The 24,147-nt window shown below is 36.4% G+C and overlaps 1 protein-coding gene across 6 annotated transcripts in view; it reads right to left on the reverse strand.

The window, feature by feature from the left end:
* Positions 1 to 24,147, reverse strand: part of MYO16 (myosin XVI) — a 381,803-nt gene that overhangs the window by 23,356 nt on the left and 334,300 nt on the right. For all 6 annotated transcript variants that reach the window (XM_061472784.1, XM_061472779.1, XM_061472778.1 and 3 more), the window contains 4 exons: positions 22,612 to 22,708; positions 17,443 to 17,689; positions 15,303 to 15,610; positions 12,319 to 13,518 (listed from right to left, as the gene is read on the reverse strand). In XM_061472784.1, the coding sequence (XP_061328768.1) occupies positions 12,319 to 13,518; positions 15,303 to 15,610; positions 17,443 to 17,689; positions 22,612 to 22,708 (1,852 nt within the window). The remainder of the gene's footprint in view (positions 1 to 12,318; positions 13,519 to 15,302; positions 15,611 to 17,442; positions 17,690 to 22,611; positions 22,709 to 24,147) is intronic.

Genomic DNA, 24,147 nt, shown 5'->3' on the forward strand with positions numbered 1-24,147 from the left:
CCTCTGACTCAGTCAAATTCTGCTCTAATATTGCAGTTAATGAGGATATATATGGACTACAAGAATGTATGGATGATTGGACTGGAGGCATAATTTGCCCCTCAACTGCAGCACAGTTACTAGCTGGAAGCAATCACAAGTACAGTGCTTTTAATCAGAGTATGACAAATCAAAGTGTAACAATTATTTCCTTACAAGCAAGCTCTGTATTCCAACAAACCAATAATTAATTACATCAACATTACTTGAAAAGTGTAAAAGTATGCAAAAGAGGCAGCTCACAAAATCTTTATGCGCTTGTTATTCTCAGAGCCCCTAGAAGAGACTGAGTTTAAGACTCATGATAAAGTTACAAGGCACAGGACAGACTGAACTGTCACTTACTTTTGGAAAGAAAAGTAGGAGTATGGCAATCATGGAAATCATTTAATAGATCTGCTTTTTATTTTCCTTGTTCAGTCATTATCTTGCTCTTGAAAGAAACCCAATGCACTGAAAGTCTACAGGATATAACTTTTTGTCAAAAGAATAACTTCAAATCTTTTAATTGAGCTATGACTTCCAAATATCCTATTATAAAGCCCTTTTTTTCTCAAAGATAAAATGTAGGATTCCAAACATCTTATTTACTTCATAAGTAGTATTTCGGCTGAATTAATATTATCACCAAATTATGAAATAGGCCAGTATAGCTTCTATTCAGATGACAGATTAAAGTGCACTACAGAGACATTTTGAGGAACTATTAATTTTGTAAGAAAATTATATATGTAGCCTATTTAATAAAGTCTAAAAGTATAAATCAATGACTAATACCAGCATTTTGGTGGAATCAAATCCAAGACGCGGAAAACCATCATGTTAAAGGCTCAACAGTAATTCACCTGCTTGGTTTGTATTTTTCTTTTCTGCCAAAGCCCTTGGTTTTGCTCTTCCTTCTTTAAAAGTAGGTATACCCATGATGTATATCTGTCTCCATGTGTTCTTTTTTCAAGTATTTCTCCTTTTAACATTTAGTGCTCATTTACAGTCTGACTGAAAACTCATTAAAAACAACAGAAGGCCTCCACAGCTTTCAGTGGATTTTGGATTAGATTCATGCTTACCTTGTATGCTTTGTGTGGCACTGCCAAAACACCAAGGGATTCATAATACAGCATAAATACAGAGGGCCTCTTGCTTTGTCTATCCTGGTTATTCAAATGGGATCAAAACAGTTCTGTGGCCCTGAGGCAAATGGTAAGAGACCCATGTCTATGCTATTGCACTTTCTTGCTTTCCACAGCAGATAGGCTGCACTACTGGGAACAGTCCCTAGCCAGTGCCATTTCCTGAACCATGCCCAGATCTGTCTGGAAGGGAGCCAGCCTGCCAGGTCCCAAACCATCCCACAGACTCCTCTAGGACTTTGGCTATGCAGACAACTGAGCTGCCATACCCCGGACATTCCTTGGCAGGAATACAAAAGGGCACATTTACTAAACTAGATGTAGCCCTTCACCTTGACAACACTAGTTACCACAAATCAGAAATGAGTGGTCAATATTAAGTGCATCTTCAGGAAAAAAAAAGGGGGGGGGGGAGAGAAAAATATGTAAGAAAAGTAACATTAAAACAGATGGGGCTACTGAGGCACTGAACCGTTGTACAGTTTCTGCTGAAGACAATTTAGAAGTTTCTTCTTGACTGCATGAGAGAGCAGGTTCTCCTTAGTTTTGCCCTAGTGTAAACAGAAGACATACAGCCCTCTCAATCTGATTTGACTTGCACCTGGTCCATTCTTTCAAGGCGCACATTCCTTTTCAATTAATTACACAGAGAACTAAGGCTGACTTCCCAAATGAGGAATTTTAGTGCCACAAGTTAGGCAACATCTAGGTCTTGTTAGGCAGTATCTAGGTCTTAAAGTAGAAACAATCTCTGTCCTGGTCAACAAAAATGTCAGCTCCATAAAACAGAAAACACAAATATTATGGAAAAAGTTTAAAAGCTTTTCCACAAAGGAACACCACCTACAGAAATATATAACACATAAATATAGAAAGAAACATATAAAAAAGGGGGAAATAGTTCCCCTTCTTATCATTTACTGTCTTTAATAAATCCCAGGATAATGTCAAACATTATTTCTCCACTCACGGAAAACATGATTTTCTGTAACCAATAATCAATATATGGCTTTAGTTATCAAGATCCACAGCTATTCGCACTTCATTAGCAACTATGAAATCTGGAAAATGTATATATTCTGGCAGATAAATCAATGTAGTAAAGGCGGAGCAGCTTTTGTACCTTGGCCACCATGGAATCTAAAAGCTCAATAGCTTGATTTCTTTGAAACCTGTGGCTGGCATCCAGTAAAAATGGTAACTTCAAATCAGCTTTTCATTATATATGTTAAGAAGAGAGAACTGATGAATCCTATTAACCAGCACATGAAAGAGAGGAAGTTGCAGACAAAAGGTGTTCCTGATCTGTGCTCTCACTCTTTCTTGGGACATTCAGGAATACACTGGATCCCAGCAGCCAATCCTGAATATTTGCTACATTTACTGTAGGAAGTGCATGTTGTGAAATAAGGGGGAAAAGAAAAAAAGATGGTGACTGCAGAAATTATGCAGATAATTTTTCATGAAGGAAAGGAAGAGGAAGATTAAATAAGAACAGGCCATTTTATTTTGGCTTCACTGTTTCACTACTGTGTTTTGTTGTACTTTGACAATTGCACTTGGGTGTTTCCTGGTTTGCTCTGACTTACTGTGGAGACATTCCTTGCCTGTGGTGTTTGCTAGCTACCCTCAGCACATGTTGTCTTGGGTGTCCTTTCACTGGATAAACGCATACTGCTTCAGAGTAGTTCACTTTACCTGTATGAAGTCACACTGTGACCTCCCGTAGCATGACTATTTACCTAGTCTGCTGAGAGATGGAGTTGAACAGATGCATCTTACTTGCTGAAAGAAATGGAGCAGGATGAAAACAGTCAACACAGGATTCCCCCATCCTATTAGTGTGTACTGCCTGTCTCACCCTTGTAGTTGTGCTGCTGTAAGAGGCAGTAATTATTCATTATTTATTTCACCTCACAAAGCTTGCCCTTACAGAAGCAATTGTGTAGAATTTCCCCCTGCAATAATGCTCCTAGGATAGGCAGCAATGAATTCCACTGTCAGTTCCAGCACCCTTCCTCTCTAAGCTGCGTAAGTGGAGCTACCAGATGATGTTACAAATCACTCCAGAAGCTGCATTCTTCAATGGAGCAGATAAATACAAAACCAGACTGCTGCTTCTTCGCACTGGGAAGCTGTATTCATGGAAACTGTAGGAACACTAGAAAGCAAAGAGAGGAAGAGCACCAAGTGACAAAACTCACTGCTGGAGGTAAAGAGATGCTCTGTAGAACACTGTGTTAGTGTGACACCAATAAGCTAGGGTTCAGAAGATTAGGCTTGTTCCCAACATGATACAAAGATTTCTGCTGCTGAATGTGGAGAAAATAGCCTTCTTAAATACTGTTAGTGGATGAAGAATGTCTGGACAGGCTGCCAACTCCCCTGCTTGACAGTATCTAAGCAATAACTTGGAATGCCTTTTTAATGCAGCAAGTGTGCTAGAGTGCAGCCAGGGCACATGTTTCAAAGACTGGTGATTTCGTTTACTCCATCTATTCTAGGAACTGATCTCTGCAGGCCTTTCTGAGGTCCATTACTTACCACAGAGGGCAAGAAGGAGGGCAGCACTGCTTGGGACAATTTTCCCTTAGATGAAGCATTTCTTCCCTCCATGTTCCTATGTTCCCCACCTTTTCAAGTCTAATATGGAAAAAAAGTAGCTGATTTTACTCTGTAATAGTTTTGTTGACTGTTAGGTGTGTTGACTGGTTGACCAAAGAGTCTACTTCTTGAACTTGTGTGGTTAAAAAACTTCTGGTGTGTTGGAAATGGAGAAGGCAATTTGGTAAGAAAGACAGCTTCCCTATTTTAAACTGTTTTTTTCTCACTAATGTGGAAGCCATAGCTCTTTTTGAAGGCAGATACTTAAGTTTATTTACATTTGTGTGTATGCTACCTCAGTAACAGAACAGCCATTACTGATGGGCTTTAGCTGCTCTTGAAAGGAATTATGTGATGAGACACTGTCTCAGCCTTCCTCCCTCTCAAATCCAGTTGCAAATATTGTAAAAATATACAAACAAAAAACCCCAAACAAGCAAACAGACAGATTTGATACTGCCAACAGCATAACATCAGTTCTATTTACTATTTCCACAGAATACTTCTACAGAGATTTTTCAGGATCTCTCTCATAAGAGCTATAAATCTTGAATTATTATGCATAATTGTTATTATGCAACGCAGAAGTCTTAGAATAAGTGACTGCATTAGGCACATACATTGTTTGAGTAGATCCTGAGGGACAACCCAAGGAATATTTTTTGATCACCTATACTGTAATCCTGCCCACCAAAAAGGGACAGCTAGTCTGGAAAACCTCTCGAACAAACTTCCCAATTTGCTTTCCAAGTAAGCTTCTAAAATAAAAATGGAATTTAGGTATTTCTTTAGCTTGTTTTTAAGTTCATTCTGAATGGATACAGTGATGGTCAATGACACGTCTGTGAACTTCAAAGAAAGAACATGTGGCTATCGTATATTCAGTGTGATAAGCATGCATACTGTGCACAAATACAGCCAATCTGTGGCTAAAAATTGTCGCTATATACTACTAGTACGTCAGCATCATTCTGCAACCAGCCCTTAAAGAAAGAGCTAAAAGAAAGAACAAAATGTAGAACTTCAGGTCTAATTTTTATTTTTATTTTTAAATTGCACCACACAAAGGATAAAATTGATTTTTATATTTTCAATTTTAAAATAGAGTGAAAACCCAAAGAGCACTGAACTTGAAGATTGCTTTATTTTCCCACTCACTAGTGGGCCCAGGGGGAAGACACCCTAAACCGCTACTTCTAGTACCAGTGCTCTGCTTCCACTCTCCTACCCACTGAACAGCAGAGTGCAGTAGTGTAGAGAGAGCATGAAGTCTCATGCTTATAACCAAGTTTTTTTCCCAGTCTCTTTCCAATTATCTTCTCTTGTTCTCCATTCAGCCCCACAAAATTCCAGTGCTGGAAGTGACACACAATCCACATACACAGGTCTATAGAGTTTCATGTTAAGCTGCACAAGTCCTGTCAAGAACTTTGGGTCATCACTAAGGGGCTGGAATTTGTGCAGTCACAACAGCATTGCTCTTAGATAGCTGAGCCAATGAGTTGAACACTAGCTTGGTTTGTTTATATCCATCTTTGATTGCTGTGTAGACATACCCCTAAATGACAACCTAAATGACAATCAGTGTTGAAATGGCCACTCTTGAATTTAACTAGGTCTGAAAACAAAAAGTCAACACATTTAATTGTTAACATTTCCAGTAAGAAAAAATTTACTATGTTTGAGGCAAACTATATCAATATTTTCCAAACATTTTTTAAAGACTGGACATGAAAGAATATTTATTTCTGCACAGAATTTCAGAATGCCTGATTTTCTTTCCAGGGCAAAACAAAAATAAATGTCACAATCTTGACATTTCCCGAGACATGGAATTGTTACTCTCTACTGAGACTGTATGCAAAATATGATTAATGTTGAAATGGATGTAAATAAGTTAAAAGCATCTGAACAGATTTTTCACTCAAGTTGAGAATTTAATTAGAGACTTAACTGTGTGTTCAAATTTCACTATGTTCCAAATGCCTGTAGTCCTGTAAAATCAAGGGAAATTACATTTACTGCCAAATAGCCATATTCTTGGTTGGTGTCAGAAATGGACGTGCGCTACAATGAAATTTCTTTGTTCTCTCAGATACGGCTAATTTCTCACATTAATGTATCTTTGGTTTTCAATCAGTAATGCAATAGTTCCTAAACAAAGTCCTTTGTAGTTCTGCATCTCGGATCACAAATAAAAAATACTGAAGACTTTAGTGTTTAAGAAGCCCACAACACTGTTAGTAATGAGACGACTTCCCAAATCACTGCCGAATTTGGAACAATTACATTGCATCAGATGGTGAAGACATTGTTATGAAAATACTAATCCTGTAAATGTCTGCTTGAATGATTAAAGTCATTATTAAAGCTGGGATATTATTAAAATTCAGGGCTTGAAATGCACAACGCTGAACCAGTACGGTGTGGTTATTGTACTTCAGTATCAAACAGGATGAGGGGAACATGAAGCAAATCCAAATCAGTTTGTTTTCTGTTAGATGTGTTTACTTCATATAAAATAACACAAAGAAGAAAATAACACGAAGAAGAATCAGTAACTTAAAACGAATGTCTGCAGGTCTCAAAAATGGACCATGTAAAAGGAGCAGAAAAGTTGGTGCAATTACTTCTCAGTTTCTTTCCAGTTAAACAGTGACTAGGTATGAACCTGATCCTGTACTGGGTTTCCCTGCAAGGGGAGCAAGGGTTTCCCTGCTCCAGGATCCTTTTCTCACAGCTGTAGGTACTTACAGAATAAGATCATGTCAGGAATGAAGTAATTTTTCCTGTGTTCTCTTGTGACTGCACAGTCTCCTCCAATATCTATTTCACTGGATACAGGCTTTGGAAGTGTGTGGAGGAGTGCTAAGAATTGGATTTTATTTTCAATGAAAGTATTTAAAATACAAAATAAATATTATAAAGGTTTATGACAATATCCATTCTTTTTCACCTGAAAGTGAGACTTGATTTCTTCTTCTAATAATCCTCAGGTTAAAATTGTTTATGGTAATCACACACAAAGCTTCTTTTCCATGTCTGGACAGAAAATCAAGGCAAATTACACAACATGATTTTACTCTGTAAGAGCAAACAACAAAATCAACCAGGGAGAGAAATGCTACAACAACAACAAAAAAAAAAAACAACAAAAAACAAACAAACTTGTCAGAACTCAAAAAAACTCCAGCAGTAAAATATATTGGTTTTTAGAGATTCTGAAATGGAAAATTATTCTTGGTATATTTTGCTTATCCAGATCTTTATTTTTTTGTGAGAAATGATCAAGGTAATGGCAGACTTAGAGATTAGAAGACTGCAGGCTAAACTGGTATCTTTCAGGCTGTAAAAAAGTTCATACATATTCTGGAAACAGGAATAGATGGTACTTTCCCTAGGCTCTTCTAAACCCCTTTTTTCTGCTGCAGTAATGCAAAATACAATTATATCTTCAGAAAAAAAACCCAGAAAGGCTGGATGGCAACTGTGGTGCCAGCAGTTCTGTCTCCTCCTTTATAATTTTCTGCATAGGGCATCTACAGCTAGCCATGTATGGCCTTTTTTTATGACTTGCATGAAACTGTTACTAGAGTGCTTTGGCTTCCTCCCACTTTTCTGTAACTACTGCAAGAGATTCAGATTGAGAGCTGCAAGTAGTCCACAGTGAATCAGAGAGTGATAATTCTCCTGTGTTTAGATATCTAATCTGAAAATTAGTCACAAAAAGTCACACTCACTCTCTGGTAATTAAAGCAATTATATAAACAGATATTAATCCCTTTCTGAGAAGTGTTGTGAAGCTTAATTCATTAAAGTTTTAATGCTTTGAGAATTTCACTTGAAAGACGTTACAGAAGTCCGATGCCTCATGTAATCATTCCTCCAGCATTCACAGGTAAAAGATAATAGGTGGAAACACAGTATTACTCATGTTTTGTAAGTTGTTAGCTTTTGCCACAAAGAAAGTAAAACTATTATACTGTATCAACATAATGTAGGAATAATGAGATGCAGATATGAATATTATCTTTACTAAATTGATTAAGAGGAAAAGCTGAGTGGCTTAGAGGATAAGGGACTGGGATTTCATCTCAGAAACCCCAGTGGAGATTTAATTTGAAATCCACTGCTGGAACATTAGCTGCACAATAGCTTGCTTTAATCTGCTGATAGAGGGAAACTATTTGCCAGCTATCAAAGGGGTACCTGCCTCTGACAGGACAGTACTCCCCAAACATACACATTAAATCCTGTTATTTTCAAAGTCTGAGGCAATTTTAATAAACAGTATTTGGCAACCTTTAGCCACAACTAGGTGATCTAAATACCCGTATTATTTGTCAGTTGCAACTATCTTGCTGTGACTTCCAGCGCTTGTGGAATGTGGAATAATTCACTGATATGTGTAGCTACCTGTCTTGGAAACAGCTCACTTAGGAAATAGGTAAAGAAGGGATTCATATAGTTAATGGATGTCAAACATATTGGGAAAACATTTGAACAGTATGAATATTTTGTTAACAATCTAACGTTCTTTTCTAAAGAAAATTCTGTCTGTACTCCACACATACTTAATATAAAATGCTTAAACATTTCATATTCCTTATATAAGGATTAGTAAAAAATATTTGTACATTCTTCTAGAGAGTGTGGTTTTGTTATTAAGGCATTCAATTTGGTTTTATAAATTCCAGTCCCAAATATCTAGGAAAATCTAGAAATATCTAGAAAAATCTGAGGAGGGGCTCTGCACATGAGCATTCACTTTCTTTCAGTCTTGAAAATGAAAGTTTCTACTTCTAGAAATCCAGAAGAATAGAAAAAAATTGTGTGTGTGTGTGTGTGTGTGTGTATGATCGCTTATCTGCACTCAAGTCTCATTTTGTATGGAGTAAAAGAAAATCCCTCACTAACAATACAGCTGTAGCTTCAATTAACTTTTTTCAGCCTTGGAGAAATCACTTTATCTCAGTTCTTACCTGTTATAGTTTTGCTTATTTAAACTACATGTTACGCAGAGCAGAAAACTTGTCCTATTAAATATAAAGTATTATGCAAGAAATTGCATAGTATATGATCCTGATCATTGTCTGAACAAGTAGATGATATGTCTGTATAAAACAAATAGCCAGATTGGGCCACCAGGTAATGAAAGTTGCTCCCTTTTGATTTTGTTGTTGTATTTTTCTCAAAGAAGAGTGCTCGGTTCAGTTCACAGTAAGTCTACAGCCGATAAGAAAACCACAAATGTGCACTACTGTAATTCTGGAAGATCATTGCCCATGGAAAGATCAGCAGCCAAGAGGACATCAGTGTTCTCAGGCCTTAAAATTACTCCTCCAGGCAAGGGGAAAGCATGTTGAGGAATATGTCTTCATTGTACTTTTATTGGCAAGGAGGCTTTTATCTCCAAGGCTGATGATTCCTCACAGAATCTTATCGATTCCCATAGGTTACTCTCCTTGACTTCAAAATGGCTCACATTTTTACTTTCTGGTTTTAGTTAAGGGTGTTGGTAAGTTATAACTTATGGAAATAAAGGAACTTGCACATTACCAAGTGCTGCTCTAGGCCATGTCATAAAATTTAATTAATTTTTATTAGAATTAATTTTTTTTAACCATATCACTTCCTAAAAATAAAATACTAAAAATGTCAAAAAGAAGAAAGGGAGGAGTCTTCCAGGAACTTAATATGCATTAGGCAATAGGTGATAAAAAATCAGAAGGTAAGACATGGACAACTTCAAGTTTTGCATAACAGTCTACTTTGCCGATCGCCATCTTATTACTTTGCATCAGAATTAATATAAAGAAGTTAAATAAAAAAGAAGTTAAATAAAAAAAAATAATTTTTCCAGCTGTTACCCTGGAAATTAACTGAACACATGAAGTACATGAAAAGAGCCAAATTGTAAAAACATGCACATATATTTCACCTGCATTTCTTTCTTTCAATCCATCTGCTCATCATTTAACTATTCATATGTAACTGCACTTAGTATCCAGTAGCTTCCTAGGTCATAAAATATTGATTCAGGTTTTTTTATTGTGTATCTTTCTTGAACTTTGATTTTTCATACTTAGTGCTGCCTTGATGAAATATTTAGAAGTTTTTTCCACGTGAAAAGTAAATGTAGAGATTTTCTATGGTAGCCTCTGTTAATGCACTGGCTTCAACCCACAGGAGATCCAAGCTGAACCCTATCTTGGTCACTTTTAGTTGAAAAGTGCACATACAAACAACCACCATCCCAAAGCAACTCTTTCTTTTTTTTTTTTTTTTAAGGTAGAGGTTAGATTTGTGACTTGTTTGGGCAGGTCTGCCACCCTTCCTCACTATAGGTACATTGAGAGAGCTTTGACAAAAGGTATCCAAAGAGGTGACATCAATAGTTTTATCCCAGTGGATAAAAATGTTTTATCTATATAAGAAAACAAGGCTCCCAACTTAAAAATAAAAATAAAACCAAAACCAAACAACCAAACACCCCCCCCCCCAAAGCAAAACAAAACAAAAAAAAAACCAACAAAGTAAACAACCCTATTCTACATATATTTATAGGCACTGAACGTTGACTGGAGGCTACCATGATGCCCATCTACCAGAACAGCCAGAAAGAGGATCTGGGCAACTCCAGGCCTGTCAGTTTGACTTCAGTGGCAGGGAAGGTCTTTCAGCAAATCACCTTGAATGCAATCACACAGCATGCATAGGACAAACAAGCAATCAGTCCCAGTCAGCATGGGCTCATGAAAGGCAGGTCCTGCTTGACTAACCTGACCTCCTTCTACAACAAGGTGACCCATGAGGTGTGGATGTTACCTACGTAGATTTAGGAAAGCCTTTGGCACAGTTTCCCACAGTATTCTCCTGGAGAAACTGGCTGCTCATGGCTTGGGCAGGTGTATGTTTCACTGGGTAAAAAACTGGCTGGACCGCTGGGCCCAAAGAGTGGCGGTGAATGGAGTTAAATCCAGTTGGCCACTGGTCACCTGTGCTGTTCCCCATGGCTCAATAGTGGGGCCAGTTGTTTAAAAATTTCAGCAACAATCTGGTGAATGGGATAAAGTGCACCCTCAGTAAGTTTTCAGTTGTAGACTTGGCAGTGGTAAGTTAATGGCTGGACTTCATTTTAAAGGTCTTTTCCAACCTAAATGACTGTATGATTATATTTTGCCCATTTTGAATAAACTGCACACAGCTCTTGATTAAGACAAGCTGTTTGAACAAACAGAATTGAAGAAGTAGAGAAACCAGTCTAAAGGTTTTCTTACCCTTAATTTTAAATTCATAAAATCTTGTGCTTGGGAGATGCTACTAGGGAGAGAAGTTTCTATATAAAGCACACTGACTATTTTCCATAGAAAAATATTTTTTTTTTTTTTAAATCAGAAAAGTAATGTGATGACTGGAGTCACTGTTGTAATTGATATGCAGAGACAGTATTTACTTCAACTTTTATCACTTAGAAGTTAAAAGCCTACTAGTTTAATCATCTAGGCTTTCCTCATAGGAAAGTTAGATATTAGATGATTTCCTCACAGAAAGTTAGATGACTGTAATTCCTCATAGGAATTAGTTTCTGTAAATGAGTGTCTCTTCATAGGCTAAGGATTTGATGCCTACATATCAAGCTTTTAGATGGACAAAGCTAGGTCAGAAGCATCTCACCCTGACAGAGGAGCCGACTGAAACTATTAACATCAGGATGAATTTGCAGTATTCATAAGATGCATAGATTTGTCTCAATAACAATGCTGAACCCGTTATTACCTGGACAAGACAAATAATTAAGTGATAATGTCTGAGAACTCCAGTCTCAGAAAACTTTAACAAAATGGCAAGCTTTTTTTTTTTTTTTTTGTATAGTTGGCTTTTGCACTAGATACAAAAGATGTTCCCCAATTGCTGGAAAGCCAGGATAACAAGCAGTCTCTGGGTATGTACATAAATGTATGTTAATGGCAGGAAAGGTAGGAATAAAAGGATAGAAAGGGGAAATAAATGTAGTTTGCTGCACAGCTCTCTGTCTCAGCTTTGTTTAGGAGAATATTAATGGCTGTATCACCAAATTCAGAATTGCATGGAAATAAAATAATGAAACCTTAAGAGAAAGTCTTCAAATTAAAAGTACATGTTATCTACCAGACACCCAGCTATATGTTTAGTTCAAAGTATTTGTACAGATTGATACCCTAAACTCATTTTTCACATGATGTGTTTATTAAATATAAACCTGTTTATTTTATTGAGGCTTCTGGAGTTTTAAAAATAATGCATTTAAATTTGTGTCATACAAACATTTTGGTAAAATAAAAGTTGACATCTCAGAGAAAACCTGAAGACCTATAATGTTCTATATGCAATGTATTTTCTCTGTGATTCTTATGACAACAACAAACCTTCCTTAAAAAAAAAAACAACAAAAAAACAAAAACAGGATTTGTTTTGTATTTTCACCTACCCTATCAGCTTCTAATGTAAGAAAGTTTTGGGGCAGAAGAAACATACCATACAGAAGCACGGAGATCTGTCTTACCTTCTGGTTCCCTGATCTTACGTCCTGCTGCAGATTTTCGTAGCACACTCCGTCCTGAGTTGAACAAGCTAGTTAACTCATCAAGGGGACTGGTCAATGACCTTGAGTTTGTAGGGCTGTATGAAAATGAAGATAATGAATTTGAGTTCAATTTCCTGTGATCTGCTCTTGCCACCTTTGGGGAGTAAGGCAGTTTGGAGAATGGAGATGAACATCCAAGCTGAGCAGGATTTGGTCTCTGAGGTACTTTTGGAAGATCTGAGTTTGTACCTGTTTTCCCTGTATTAATCAGAAAGCTAGCACACGTATCTGGAGGAAATGCAAAATGTGTGGAAGCCCGGTGGGAAACAGAAGGTGGTACAGGAGGAGGGGGTGGTGGGAGAGGAGGAGGTGGTGTGGAAGGAGGAGTAACTTTGCTGGAAACATTGAACACAACCAAGCCTGGAGATGCTGGTCTTTCATTCTCCCCCTTCTGGCTTTTGGAGTACTGCGGTGATAATGGACTTGATCCTTCTGACTGCACGGGGTATTTTAGGTTGGTTTCCAATACAGGAAGCTTTTTGACTTCAAGTGGTGTTAGAGGTGATTCATCAGAAGCAGGTGAACATGTGACAGGGGTTGGAGGAAATACAAGAAGTGGTGGCCTGTGGGGGAGCAAGTTAGGGAAAGGGGCTGGAATGTCACATGAGTCTTTGTAGATCAAAGCTGCCTGACTGTTTCCATCCAACAGTCCATCTTCAATGTTATAGGTTTTTTTGCTTTCAAACAACAAAGGAGGAGATCCAGTCACTACTGGAACTATTCCATTACCATTGCTTCCTTCTTCTGGTAGAAAATACTTCATTTCTTCATATACAGATTCTCCTTGTTCTGGACTTTCTGCTTCAGCAGAAATGCTCTTCATTGCATTCCCTACCATTTCAATATAGACAGGCTCATTTTCCTCCTCTTCTTGTGACATATAGAGACTCAACATGCCATGTTGCGGCCCATCAGCAGAACCTGCTCTCTGTACTGTCACAGTGTCATAGACACCTGGTTTAGCTACTGTACTTGTCTGTTTTACCTCACCAGGCTTTTGGCCAGGTATTTCTTCATAAGAGCCACTAAGTTTTGTATTGGGACTTCGTTTTGGTTTTCTGGGAGGTATTTTTTTCATGGTACTATAATCATCACTGTGTGGCCTTGGACGGGTCAGTACTAGGAAAGTGAAAAAGGTCTGTGTTATTAACAGATCAAAGTCAGTTATTTCTTACACAGGTTTAATACTTCAAGTGCTGCCCACAGATTTGACAATGAGCATCAGTCACAAACACAGACTTTCAGTCAAAAGCATAAATATTTCAGGAATGAAATGCAGAACTTGCAGCTTCCTAACCACTAGCCTTTGCTACCTGGACAAATCTGGGTAACCTCTATGGCTAGTAAAACATGACAACTAACACCTGAGGAGGTATATTTTGAATACAAATGTTCACTGCGAGATCTGTAACACACTGAAATATTTGCTTGTTATTCCATTTGCCTCAAGAGACAATGCCATGCTTTTAACCAGGAGTTTCAACGCTGTGCTACTTCAACACACATTATTACCAGTAACTGAATTATCCCCCTTTTATGTAATATCTATAAAACTAATTATAGGCAGATATTATGCCTGTATCACCTTTTGCGGGTGTGGAAATAATTTATAAAGTTAGGGAATCCCATAGTTTAAGGGCAATTCCCCAACTGAGTATATAGTGAACTACATGTCTTTTCATAGCCTCCAGGCTTGTATGGAATGGAGAAACTGGAAACTGGTCTTTTAAGATCAAAATTAGATGGTGTAAATCAGAGCTGGTTTTGGACAAAGACTCTGGAAACTGACATAATCCTTGGAAAATGAGTATACGCAGGGAAATTGGCCCTATTGTTTCATACATCTGAAAAGAACTCCAAAGTTGTTTTGTGACTGTATGCAAGAATTAGTGTTAAGACCACAAATACATATATGAATTATCATTCTTTCAAAATCCTCTGCTAAAGCTTTTTGGTTAAATCCATAATTTCTTGAAGAGCTAGGCACAGAAAGCCAAAACCACTACCAAGCTCCTTAAACCACACTATCCTAAAATTTATTGGATACAGTTCATCTGTCCTTACACAGAGCTTGAATAACCAGGGAAGAGGTTAAGAAAAATGGATTTGCATCTGATGAACTGCACATGAGAACGGTAATTATTTTGCAAGAGGGCACTGCAGAGGTTTCCATCTGTTGTATGCAGTATTAGAGAATGGTTATACATAGCTTTAAACCCAACCTGAACGATCGTCCCTGATAAGACTAGAAGACCCTTTACAGAAAGCATGACAAATCAAGACTTATCAAGAAAAAGCAGAATACATTCCTTCCCTTCATCTCCTACTCATTCATTTCAAGGTTGAAGGAGAATAGAACAACTGAACTCAAAACTATTCTATATCCACTATAATGCACTAAGATGCTTTGGGATTTTCATAGCACTTTCCTTCTAAACAAAAAATTCACTGTAAGCACTGTAAGCACAAATATAAACCACTGCAAGCAGTAAGTTATTTATGTGAACATACAGAAAAAGTCGGAGAAAGTTTAATGTTTAACTTGGTGAAATTCAAGTTTCAAGCACTCTGTTCTAGTGATGTAAGATATTCTAGCATATGGTTTAAAAGGTGAAATTATGGTCAGTGGGGTAGAACAGCTGAAGTTGACAGATCGTTTGTCTCTAGAGGGAGTTCTGCAAATAGGTTTTTGTTGCTGACAAACTAGGCAATTAGAACACATAAGTATTATCTGCCGATTTGGAAACAGATTACAAATTGACTGATTTTATTTACTGCCACTGAAATATTTCAGGGAAGCAGGACTTTTCAAAGGCACTTCACTGTGTAAAAGGACTGAAATGAAAACAATAAATCAATAACCCAGAGTAACATTTGCAACTGTTTCTCCCTTTATGCCTAACCTTCATTAGTGGTTTCCTTAGCAGCTGCTGACAGGCAAGCACTAACAGCCTCATATGAAGCACTCAGTCGTGTGTTGGGATCCCTCTTTGGTTTGGGAGGAGGCTGTTTCCTTGGTGATGGCAGGCTATTGCTATCATCCATGCTGAATACAGAGTGCAGGGAGGGGGATCTGATGGATGACCCAGCAGCAGAATGTACCAAGCCGTCCACTGCCATGGGGACAGGGACAGAGCTGGAATGAAAGTGCTTGGGCATTCGACAGTCAGCAAAAACGTCCTCAGAAACCTTCCCACCCTTGGCTTCAGCTCTGAAAACACAGAAAAGAGGCACAGATGCATTATTCAAGCGATAACAATGAACCTGTTCATGCAAACATAACAACAGCTTTCTGGTAAACAATCGCATGACTCCCCTGCTGTGTCAAAGGGATGTGTGTAGTAATCTGACAAACAAATCCAGATCAAGCTGCTAGCTTTCTTCCATTTCCTGTTTCATGATAAATCAGGACACTAGCTTTTCACACAAATGCAGCCTTCCTTAAGCAGTTTCATATTGTTGATCAGACATTCACTGAATGAATTGTTCACACTTTGATTGTTACACACAATCAAAAGCTGGGTTTTCAATCTGAATGATAATTTCTGGGAAATCCATTTTAATAGAAAGTTACTGAGGCAGCAAATGCTGAGCCTTTATCATTATTTTCTAAAAAGACAACTATAAATTCTATTTAGATAATGCAAATCTTAAAAATATTAGATGACCTTTTTCACCAGCTACATTGGCTGCTCGAACAATTCCACCCAGATATTTACATATCTTCCTTTAAGCTTCCTTTAAGCTTAATTATTAGTTATAATTTTAATAATATTAATTATGACAATATGTTTAGTTATGTAATTAATTATTTCAATCACAGTTTTGGAGTTTTACTTATTCCAATTTTTTCCTTGTTTTTCACTATTCAATATGTATTGATAAATAATGTTTATCAGCTGCTTTCAAAAAACTAAATTTCAACAAATTCTTGCAACATGTTATTCCTCCAAAAATCAAAACACTGAAAACCTTTTAACATAGAGTAGTAATATATTAGATACAAGATGTCTATACTGACATTTTACATCAAATCCCCAAGCATTTGGGGTTTTTTAATTTTATTTCTGCATGGTAAATCACCAGCAGAGCTGGAATTCATGCACAGGATATAGCCAGCTGCCCATGTAGTAAATGAAATAGCTAGAGATGAAAGCATGGTGCTCAGTGGATAATTTGTTTTCACTGCAATGTTTAATTACAGTCTTTCCTACAAAGGCATTTCCTCCAGTATGTAATCACTAGGATATTTGAAGCTAATTAAGCAGATGCACTGCCATTTTCACTTTAATAAAAGTCACTGACAAAAGCAATGAAAGCAAAGAGAGTGGCTCTGGTTGAAAATGAAGTTTCTATGGAAAAATAAACATTTATATGTCCAGCAAGGTGTAGACACTTTCCTGCTGTAGACACACACCTATTGACTGCAAATACTACCTCTGCCTGTTCAGCTGTCTGAGAGAAGAGAGGTCAGGGACTCAGTTCCTGAAGAAAGGTTCTCCAGTATTTACTGGATTTGTAAAATGGGCACTTTTGAAAATTCTGATGGGAGTTAAACAAAAACATTTGCCTATTTTTAAATAAAATTGAAGAATCCTCCTCACAATCTACCGAGTTTGATGCGAAAGCAGGAATTCTTAATCTGGATTTCATCGTATTTTAATGCCTTTCTAGTTGTTTTTTGTGATCTTCTCCAATGTTAGTATTTTGAGTATTTTTAATTTGGTTTGATGAAAGTTTAACTGTGGTCTATTTATCGTAGAATTAAAAAATATTTATGCAAAAAAAAAATGCCTCAGAGACCTCAATAAGTTCCTGTAAAGCTCAGTGTCCTCTGAATAGGATATCAGAGGTGTCCTTACGTTTCTAGACTTGATTACCTAACATACAGAAAAAATCGGGTCTAACGTTGATTTGGGCAGAGTGTATGCTTGAGAATCCTTTTGTAATTCCTCAGTTGCTAGGACTTCCTAAGCAGGGGAGGAAATCACTAAAACTGAAGAAACACTTTAATTCTTCACAGTAGATGTTTTGTCATCTTACCTTTTGTGACCTTCTTCTGGTCTGTTTCTGGCCTCTAACTTTTCCCTGTGGTAAGCAGTGTTCATCTCATTGCGGAGCCGGTCATTTTCTCGAGCAATGTCAGAAGCATTTTGAATAACCAAGGCATCGTATGTTTTCAATCCCATATCCTCAGCATTCTGTAAGAAGCTGTTGACTGAGGTGACCTCTTGCTGTTTGATGCTCATCCTCTGTAACAATTGCTGGCGAGCTAGAAATCCTCTTACGACTGCCATAAGAGAAGGAGAAAATATGGACTAATGAAAGACAACTAATTAATTGGTGAATAACTAAATATTATTGTTGGTTCTGCTGTAAACATAAGCAGATCAAGTTTACCCAACATCTTACACAAAAAATTAAAGAAATGAGATGGCATATAAACAACACACTAAAATGTCACTCTCTGTTTTCTAGTGTCAGTGCTAAACCAAAAGTATTGACAGCAAATTAATTCATAAACTTGAGCTATCACAACTCAAAATGTTTACTTTCATTGAATATTATTTTTATTACATTACAGCTGGAAATCTAATGTATGCTACAGATTGTGAAAGCATACATTTACATTACAAAGTTCAAAAGAGCATTCATTTCAAAATAAAACCCAGAAAAAATGATAGTTGCTTTGAATGCAGCAGGAACTAGATTACCATTTGCTTTTTGTCAGCTTAAAAAAAAAATGCTTTAAATATTTCAGTGTACCTAAAATCAATCAAAACTAAAACTGACACAAGAATTTTTAGTTTGACTTAAAACTAGAAAATTGAAAAAACTAAAAAAACTGAAAAATGCAGACATGATGTGACAGTTACATTTGAGAAATTTGCATTAAATTAATCCAGTTGTTTTTGGAAAGGAGAAAGGAAGTGAGTTTTTGCTGAAAGGAAGTGTTGCTCACTTCCTTTCAGCAAAAACAACTGAATTAATTTAATGCAAATTTTTCAAATGTAACTGTCACATCATGTCTGCATTTTTCAGTTTAAAATTTTCATCTGTATTGCATCAGTTTTATGCATCTATTAGGCCTGGTTTTCACACTCTTTGTCAGCCCTATGTTTGGAGAAGATTTTGGCATATCTATTTCCTGTATCTTTTTTTACTACTTCCCAAGTATGTACATTCATTACAACAAATTCTACCCAACCTAAGTACCACCTAATCCCCTGAATTTTCAGAAGTACCCAGATGATCAGAAACACAAGGCACAGGGACCTGTGTGGCCACAATAAACTTGGTGCCAATTTAATCACTTTTCCTGCAACAGGTGGTTTTGTAGTCTCCTGAGTGTACACTTTGGCTCAGAAGGCAGAAGTACACTAACTAAAGGTGGTTTATTTTGTGTGTGTGTGCTTTTTTTTTTTTGTTTGTACGTTCAACAAGATCCTGACACTTTTTAGATCTTGAATCATTGCTGTATGCTTCACAGGGAAGTAGCTGTTTTAGAATTATTCACCTGTTGCCTGAAATATTGCTGATTTTCAGTACACCAACTTACATGCAACAAACCAAGTCAAACTTTATCATTGCTTATTATGGTTGAAGAAGTTGGCAGGCAATAGCCTGTATAAGAAGTTCCTTTGAGTTAGGGGGAAAATACTGAAAATGTGAATATTAAGATCGTAAGTTTAAAAAAGGCTAAAATGAATTAGGTCTTTTAACAATGTAATTAAGTTAAAGTGTTAGGGACACTGCAGAACAACATTAAATTATGAGAGAGAGTCAATCTGAATTAATCTAAAAGAAAAATGTAAAAGGAGAAAGATACAGTTAGTCTTCTGTGAATGTAAATTGTTACTGAATAAAATATACAGCTAAAACAAGAGAGAAACGTCCTCTGTTTAGATATTTAAAAGAAGGTATTTTTTAGAGATGCTCAGTGATGAAATGTAAGAAAGGTTAATATACTAATACTGCTCCTATACAAAATTCACTGGGCTTGAAAACATTCAAGATCAAGTACTTTGAGATTATTCATACTGGACAACTTTGAATGGACAACATTTTTATAATCACAGCCAACCATGCCATTTTCAATCATTTTCAATCCTTTGAGTTACATTCTATAAAATCTGCCTTCTTTAAACCCCAAAATATTAAATGTACTTCCCCAATTCAGTTGAAAAGGAAATTAATAGTACAGTTATTTATTGACAATTCTATGAGTATTCACAATGGATATACATGTTACTGAGTCTGAATTCATAATGTTGTTATTGCAAAGGAAATGAATACATGCATAGAACATTACCAGAGCTCACTGCTCACAAATACGAAAAATTTAGAAGAGCTTAATGATCAAAAATTGCTCCTCCACTTCTAGCATTTTTCTTTAAACTTATCTGCTGCAGAGGGTATTTGTCAAATGGTTAAGCATCAAATCCTCCATGACTTTGAAAAAAAGCCTGGATTTTGAAGTAACATTTTCACAAGTGTGTGCTTTTACCATGACACACACACACACAAAAAAAATTAAAAAATATTGGTAACACCACCAAGGTTGGTTAGGAAAAGGAAATACAGAGGTCAGTTCTCTGGTAGTACTGTTAGCAGGCATGAACGATGCAGAGTAGCCTGCTAGGATGGTTCAGTAAAATGATACCCAGTGCAGCTAGCTGTCACCTATTCTGAACTATGCACTTTTACCAAAATTGAGATGTTTTGAAGAAACATACAACAAAATTTTGGCAGGGAAGGTTGGCAGACAGACCCCCCCATCTTGTTTTGCACACATTTTCATGAACCGACTATCTCATGTTTCATTAGAAGGTGGATATTTCCCCACATTTCCTTCTCTATGAGAACATTTGAAAGATTTTCTCTTCAGTTCAACACAGAACAAAACCCCAATTTCATAATCCCCCAAAACTGCTGTGAAATGAACTTGTAATCTCCTAGACTTTACTGCTCAGTTTCTTCTACTTCTGTATGGATACTAATATTTTCTTTTGAACTTGCTCTTCATTTATGTAGATCCAAAATAATTCTCATTTATGCAAATTGAAATAATTGAGGTTAGCACCCCCAGTGAAGAGAAATATCTACTTATTTACCGTTCATCTAAGGATAAGGATCAGAATAATCAAATTCAAGTAGACCATGGATGTGGGTTATGTGATAAATGTATTAACTATTGTATATGAAATGTATTAAAATTAATTCCTAATCTACATGAACTCTCATGGAAGAACTTTAGCATGATGGACTTTCTTATAGCTACAAAAATTTTTCTCACTAATTCAATAAGGTCATAAATTCCCATATATAGTTCTCATTAAGGTAAAAAAAAAAATGACAAAACTCACAGATCCATTTTTAAATAAAAATTGTTAATACATATGATTTCATTTTAGTTTGATCCCTTTCTTTCCCTTTGTAAGTAAGCTTGCAGGTTAACAGAAAAAGACCTATCTGTTTTGTTTTGGTTTTTTTTTTCCAAATTTATGGAAATGCTGAAGGGATTGATAGTTAAGACTGAAGTAAAAACAGCTTAAAAGAATTTTGGGCAAGACCTGTTTTTTCTTTAAGTTCTTACATGGATACATATTACATTTTAAGCCTGATAGAGAACTTATTGACTGGACTGGTTATTAGTCGATATGCTATAAAGAGAGACAAAGCTTCCAAAGTCCTTTGGTTGCAAAGGATAAAAATGATAGGATAAAAATGTGGATATGCGGCAGGACAGATACCATTACTCATTAAGCATCACCAGCCCAGCGTAAAAGTCTATGGATCCCAATTTTAGGACTATACGAGAACAATGCACAGGTACTCTAGCCTATTCCCAACTTGCCAGAGAACTTTGGCATGCTAATTTTGCAAGTTTACAATTGTACCTATTTACAAAGGGGAGTTTATTTCATGAGCTAATGTCATTAAATGGATATCTAGCTACTCCTTATTTATGCAAGTTCCTGATTTTTTCAGTCTATAAAAAACAGGCAGATGAGCCATAGCTTAAAAAAACACTGAACACAGTTTTGATGAAAATTACTTTTTAAGAGAGCTTAACTAAAGAGGGCTAGAAGTAAAAGCAAAGGAAATACTTTTTCAAGGAGCCAAGAAGACCTACCATCTTCATTCTTTAGGCAGGGTTTGGCAGATATATGTTCTCTTACGTATGCAAAACACATCTGAGGATGTTTTACATTCTGCTGTAGGCTTATATTAAAGCTCTCTGCATGCAAATTGGACTCTAAAAGTTAAATATTTCTTGATAAGAAAGGAAAGAGGATAAATCACTATTGATTTTCTAAATGTGTGAATACAATAGGCACAAGTTGCACACTCAGATGAACTGTGACCTGTGTTAACTGTCACTCTCCACATTAATTCCTGCAGTGCTTCTATTTTGATTTTGCTTGCTTCAAGTTTTTTCTTGGTTTCCTCTTCTTCATTATAAGCTCATAGTGAAGAGCTTACAGTCAAAATGAAAGGGGCTTATATATTCTTGTCTGCAATATAATGTATATGACTAAAAAACCCACCAAGTCTTTGTCTTTTTAATTTCCTTCAAAAAGGTGATAATGGGAATTGTTACAGGCATCAGCCAATTAGATAAATAACGCACTATGTGAAGGAAGCTTCTTCAAACAAAGCAATATTCACATTTTCAGCAGTTGAATTTTTGATAGAAAATGTAACAGAAGTAACAGCAAATCAGGAGGCAGTGGACTCTTAAAATGTGCCAAAAAGTTTAAATTATTGAATTATTAATTAATTATTAATTAATTATTGAATTATCAATTAATTGTAAATCATTTGACTATTATCTTTGTATTCACTGTCAACATATTGAGCACACTGTAATTTTTTATTATTTTTATGCTATATGATTTGCAACAAAAGTTAAAGGTGATATAGATGCCTTCAAAAATCAATGAGCATACCTGAAATATTCAAGATCCCCTAAGCTTTAATTATGGGCAACAGTTTGTCATAAAAGTATATTTGACAGACAGAAAGTGCAAGCATCACCAATGTTAGTATCATCTCAAAAAAATCTGTGTAAGTAGTTAGCTGGAAATATGCCTGTAGAGAAACGTATAAAAGCCAACAACTATTCAAGAATATTTTTTTGTGTGTTATGCAATATTCTGCTCAGTGTACAAAGCGACAGATGAGGAATTCTCACTCTGTAATTGTTACCTTTTTGGCAGGTTATAATTTTCTTCTGAAGCTGAAGGCACAAATCGTTGAGATGGTCAGCATGCCAGTACTTAAGAAACACCTTTCGGACTCCTATCTAGAATACAAACAGCAGGGCAATCTTCACCATCAAGAAAAAAGGCCAAAACAATGACAGGTAAATAACTACAGTACATATACAATTCAGCTAAAGGTTGAGATGAGATCTGCAATTCAAGAACAGCAGAATGCTAATACTTGCATAGAGAGGTACTTGGTTGAGTGAAAGATGTATTTGGAAAGGATGAGCAGATTGTCAGACAGTCTCTCTTCAGTTCCAAAACCATCTAAAACAAACACTACAATCTTCAGGTTGGAAAAAAGTGCATTGTGAATGTAGTTATGCTAAAGTGTTAGACAACATAATAGGAAATAAGCTTTAGCTTTTATAAAACAGGGGGATGTGGGCAAGGAAAAATGTGAAAAGCCATAAACCCATGTGTAACAGAAAATGATTACAGAGAGCTGCCATCTGTGGAACAGCAAGAATTTAGCCCAAGTTGGAGGATGGGAGAACCTCACTGCCATTAGTAAGAATGATTCGTAACGTCCAGTAAAATTATCAAGTTCCCAGCCTAGTTCCCAGCCTTGCCTGGTGAAGCTGTGCCTCTGGTCTCTTTTTAGAATCAAGCTTAAGAACTCAGAGACAGAGGGACTCATTTGTGAAAAATAATTTCCTAAGTATCTGACTGAGGTTTTGAGCTTATTCTAGTACTGACTAGCTGCTTGGTTTAGCTCATCTAGTTTTTCAGGGTCTTAATTACAATCATTAGATGCTCTTCCCCTTAGAAAAAAATAGTTAGTTAGAACAAAAGAAAACACCTTCCTTTTGATAGCTTCTGAACATGCTGGAACAGTCCTTAAAAATTCTTTTCTGTGTAATCCTCAAAAGCATTCCTTTCTAATAGCCTTAAAAAAACCCCAAACCACACAAAATCTACTTAGAAATAAAAGGACCAGTATCAGAGCACTGTGCTATCCAATGAAGATTATGATTTCTGTCTTGCTATTAATTTTGTATGGCTAATAGGGAAACTGATTAATTAATACAAGTCTGGCTAAAATTGCAGAAACTGGTTCCAACTCTTTGTTTATCTACAGGTCACAAGCTCATTCTCTTATTGCACCATTCAGCTCCGCTGTTGTATTTTTAGGATAGATCTGGGAGACCAGTACAGGCAGGAACATTTGCACACCTTTTCAACTAACCGTTTTTAATTCCAACACTACTGTTACACGTACATCACTGATAGTGATGAACTACAGAAAGCCAGAACATATACATCATCTCTAAACTCCATTAACAACATTCAGAAATGACTGGGGCACATTTCTGTCCCTTGGTTCCCCTTCACTCTACTCTAGAGGGAAACTACTTTAAACTAAATGTTTTGAAAAGCCTAATTCTGATGATTTCCAATTTTTAAATTTACATTAATTTGAGGCAATCTTACTGATATCTCATTGTGCTTTTATACTCTTCTTACGGATATACAT

Source organism: Pezoporus flaviventris, unplaced genomic scaffold, assembly GCF_033815535.1.
Source record: "Pezoporus flaviventris isolate CSIRO_AGI_PZ_B2104156 unplaced genomic scaffold, CSIRO_AGI_Pfla_v1 ptg000072l, whole genome shotgun sequence".
NCBI lineage: Eukaryota > Metazoa > Chordata > Aves > Psittaciformes > Psittacidae > Pezoporus > Pezoporus flaviventris.